Raw genomic sequence first — 4,284 nt, 5'->3', positions numbered from 1 at the left:
TATTGAACAATATTTAATGTAAAGTGCGTTATGAAATACTGTATGTACTTTATGCATAATCTACACAAAATATAATAAACACTATGAATATGCAGAATACATACCACATTTATGTTGGTTATAATAAACATACATATAAATATGTAAATCATGCTTTTCCATAAATGCTAATTCATAAATGATGCTCCTTGACCTTTTTTGAAGGTGGAATATTGACTAATTTATTATCAGTCCAACATTGTATATACGGGAGAAGAACTACAAAACAATGTAGACTGGATGTAGCAGCTTGGTCAGGGCGAGGCAGACGTGATGGATCCAATTGCTGGAAAGAGGGAGGTGAGGCTGCGGAGCATCACAAATTAAAACACATTTATTTTCTAAAATGCATAAAGTACTGTGCTTACTAAAGCAAACACTTGAAAAGTCAAAGAGGAAAGTTAGGTGATTCAAAACACATTAGAGTAAAACAACTTGCAGCAACACACGCACGTCAATGTGGTTATTCAGAGGGCATTAAATTTGAAGGTGAGCACAATGAGATTACAGTATGTTGGTACCAGAGGAGCCAGGCTGCAGTACGCGCAAAGTGACAATGTTCTTAAAAGCTCTTCTAAAACAGGGGTAGAACACAGCATATATCAACGGGTTCACACACGAGTTCAAACTATACAAATAAGCAACATAATTCATCACGTTCTCATGATAAGCCATCAGACTGACGATATTGTACGGACAGAAACACATCAGAAAGACCAGGACGACAATACCCAGAGTCTTGGCGGCCTTCAGCTCAGATTTCTTTGCTCTGAAAGGGGCAGAATGTTGTAATTTAACACATTTATCGCGAGAGCGCATGGCTCTCGCCTGAGACACTGCAACTACAAAAACTCTTGTGTAAAGAATGACAATGACGCCGAGAGGAAGAAAGAAGTTCACGATAATGTCCAGAATGCCCCCGATAATGTCAATATGGCAAAAACACTCTCCAAGGCAAGCGTTACCGATTTCAGGATGAGCCAATTCTTCCTTCAAAACAATCCCACAATGGATAACAGCAGCCGACCAACAGAGACTAATACAAATTTGAATTTTTTTCACGGTGACTTTGGCAGTATAATGCAGAGGATCACAAATAGCCACAAAACGGTCGGCTGATATCAGCACCATGTTTCCTACTGAGGCAGACTGACAAATTAAAGTCAGGTAACTCAACAGAGTACATGCAATGTCACCAAGAAACCAGCAGGATATGCTCATGGTGATCACAATTGGCATCCCCACCAAGCCCACCAGGACGTCAGAGACGGCGAGGGAGAGGAGGAGGAGGTTGGTTGGAGTGTGGAGCTGCCTGCACAAACACACACACATAAAACAATCAATAATGCAAACAACTTGTTATTATTAAAAACCCTTTCCGGTCAATTACAATTAAGTGGATACATCATTTAACACATTGGAACATTTCACTGCTGTCGCAATCTAATGTTAGGTTCAGAGAAAAAGAGCATGTGCCTGAAGTGGGAGATTGAGATGACGACGAGCAGGTTGAGCAGCACAGTGAAGATGCATGTGGTGGGTAGGAGGACTATGAAAAGAAAACTCTGAGACCAATCAGACGTTGGCTTCCTGCAGGAGATGTTGCCTAGCTGTGGGAAGCAGAGATCTGATTGTTCCTCTGTGTCCATGGAGAACCTTGAGGTCGAACAGCGTTCTGCCTAAACCTCTATGTTGTCCATCTTACTTTATGTGTTCTTATCCCCTCCCTCAAGCAATTGTGATTGGTCAATGTTGCCAAAATATGATGTCATGATGAGTGCCAGACCCCAGATGCTCATTTACCCAATTTTATATATTCCTAAAATGGCCTTAATAGTAATAATCAAGGAGTTTCATTGCAACGAAAGTTTGAATCTCCGGCATTATCGAGCCAGATGACCGCTGTGACCTTGCCTATCAAAATGATGCTTTTATTTCTTTGGAAGCTTCTGATATACTCAGAAAATGCACATGCACTTTTTTAACTTTTAAATATTTTAACTTTTAAATAGGTGTTTTTCATTGTATATACACATTAGCTTTGTGTTTTTACTAAATACTGAATATATTTTTGTATTCATCATGTAAGAGAGTCAATTAAAACACTTATGAAAAAGCATTGCTTAATATATACGTAACATAATTGCACAAATTGTATGACTTTTGTCAATCTGAGGTTGCCGTACACAGCAAAATCTGTGATGTTTTTTGGTGTAAATTATTTTTGAGTTGATCGATGTCGATTTGGGTGTTCTTTTAACACTATCCATAGACTTCGTAATGATATTGACGGGACACTCTCCACAGACACTGCGCCACGCCTTCAAGTAACATAACAGGTGGTGGCAAAAACTAAATCAAACTTGCAGCCTGTTAAAATGGATTGAAGTTGACTCAACCTCTGTCCTGTGTCCTTGTGTGTACTACATTTAGCATTGAGAAAAGAAAGAAGACCAAACAACTGTCTGAGGACTTGAGAAGCAAAATTGTGAGGAAGCATTGGCAATCTCAAGGCTACAAGTCCATCTCCAAAGACCTGAATGTTCCTGTGTCTACCGTGCGCAGTGTCATCAATAAGTGTAAACCCCATGGCACTGTGGCTAACCTCCCTAGATGTGGACGGAAAGGAAAAATTGACGAGAGATTTCATCGAAAGATTGTGCGGATGGTGGATAACGAACAATATAAGCTGTTCTGCAGTCCGAGGGTACAACAGTGTCAACCCGTACTATCCGTCGGCGTCTGAATGATAAGGGACTCTATGGTAGGATACCCAGGAAGACCCCACTTCTGACCCAGAGACAGAAAAAATCCTGGCTGGAGTTTGCCAAAACTTACCTGAGAAAGCCAAAAACATTTTGGAAGAATGTACTTTGGTCAGATGAGACAAAAGTAGAGCTTTTTGGGGAAAAGGCATCGACAGCGAGTTTACAGGAGAAAAACGAGGCCAAAGAAAAGAACAAGGCCCCCACGGTCAAACATGGCAGAGGTTCCCTGATGTTTAGGGGTTGCAATGCTGCCTCTGGCTCTGGACTGCTTGAGCGTGTGTATGGCATTATGAAGTGTGAAGACCAGGGGTGAAAATGGCTAGAATTTCTTGCCGGAATTCCCCGACATGAAGGTCGCCACGGAGCCAGAAATTTCATGGATTTATTAATTTTTTTCTTTCATTATTATTTTTTTTTGGGGGGGGGGGGGGGGGGGGTATCAAACTTCTTAAACTACTGAAATACAAAGAATACTGTTTTAGCATAGTTATTTTTATAACACATACAAAAACTGATTTTCATTCAAAATGGTATTTTTTCAATGACTTGCAAAATAAAATGCAACAAAAACAGTAATAACCCCAACCTCCATCTCCTATTTTCCCTCATTTCCTAACATACGAAATGTCAAATCTCAATTTTAACTACTTAAGAACATAGGATGTATATTAAAATTGAAGTTAATATAAACATTTACTTTTTTTTTTAAATAATAAAGATATAAGTAACACATTCAGAAAAATAAGTACAAATTACTTATATTATGCAGAGTGAAATGAAATATACTATTATTTTGAATATCGCGCAAACATTGAGTTTTTTAAATCATAAGGAAATGGATTAGTAGCCTAACATAAATGAACAAATATAAGTCCAAAGTTCACATTGACAGCTAAGATGTTCTGAACCTCCCCATCAGAGCAAATAAAAGTAAATACGATAAATAAGCCTCCCAACTCTTTCATTGCTCTTAAATATTTGATCCATTTTATGTTGCATTGCCCCTTTTTGTCGCATCAATTCAACCTTTTTTTTTTTTTTTTGCTGCTCCAGAAAACATGCACATTTGAACCAATCAGAGCTAACTATTTCTGCTGATCACATGTCAATATGTCAGCCAATTCAACGGATAAATGAGTCCAGGAGTTTTGCTTTGCTGCGTGCAGTCGCACATTGACGTGACTCATCATCGTCAGACTCAGATAACTGCAGCAGCTGGGGAAACTTCCATGTCGTCCATGGAATAAAATAAATAATAAATATTGGTGGAAACGGATTATGCTACACAAGCACTTTATAATGCTTGTTGTTAACACTTGTGTATGGAAATCTGATGTTGGTAGATTGTTTTCTTCTCGGAGATGAAATGCATGTGTGGCAGCCTAGCATTTTATTTTATTTTATTTTATTTTTTTTACATAGCGTTTTGTCAGTTGCTGTCATATTTTCGGAATCAAAGCACCATGTACCGGAACAG

The 4,284-nt window shown here is 38.7% G+C and overlaps 1 protein-coding gene across 1 annotated transcript; it reads right to left on the bottom strand.

Moving 5' to 3' along the window:
* Window positions 1–470: 470 nt before the first annotated feature.
* On the bottom strand, window positions 471–1,688 carry LOC130927293 (trace amine-associated receptor 13c-like). The gene is made up of 2 exons (XM_057853006.1): window positions 1,516–1,688; window positions 471–1,351 (listed from the first exon to the last, which is right to left on the bottom strand). The coding sequence occupies exons 1-2, from the start codon at window positions 1,686–1,688 to the stop codon at window positions 544–546; spliced, it is 981 nt and encodes a 326-aa protein (XP_057708989.1). The 3' UTR covers window positions 471–543.
* Between the last annotated feature and the right edge of the window lie 2,596 nt (window positions 1,689–4,284).

The sequence above is a fragment of the Corythoichthys intestinalis genome, chromosome 12 (assembly GCF_030265065.1).
Source record: "Corythoichthys intestinalis isolate RoL2023-P3 chromosome 12, ASM3026506v1, whole genome shotgun sequence".
NCBI lineage: Eukaryota > Metazoa > Chordata > Actinopteri > Syngnathiformes > Syngnathidae > Corythoichthys > Corythoichthys intestinalis.
The sequence above is the reverse complement of the archived record's forward strand: the minus strand, read 5'-3'. Positions and strand labels throughout refer to the sequence as shown.

Excerpts from the sequence above, each read along its gene's own strand:
- LOC130927293 (XM_057853006.1), bottom strand. The coding sequence starts at position 1,688 with ATGGACACAGAGGAACAATCAGATCTCTGCTTCCCACAGCTAGGCAAC. Across the intron at positions 1,352-1,515 it reads ATCTCAATCTCCCACTTCAG|GCAGCTCCACACTCCAACCA; the intron begins GCACATGCTCTT and ends GTGTTTGTGCAG.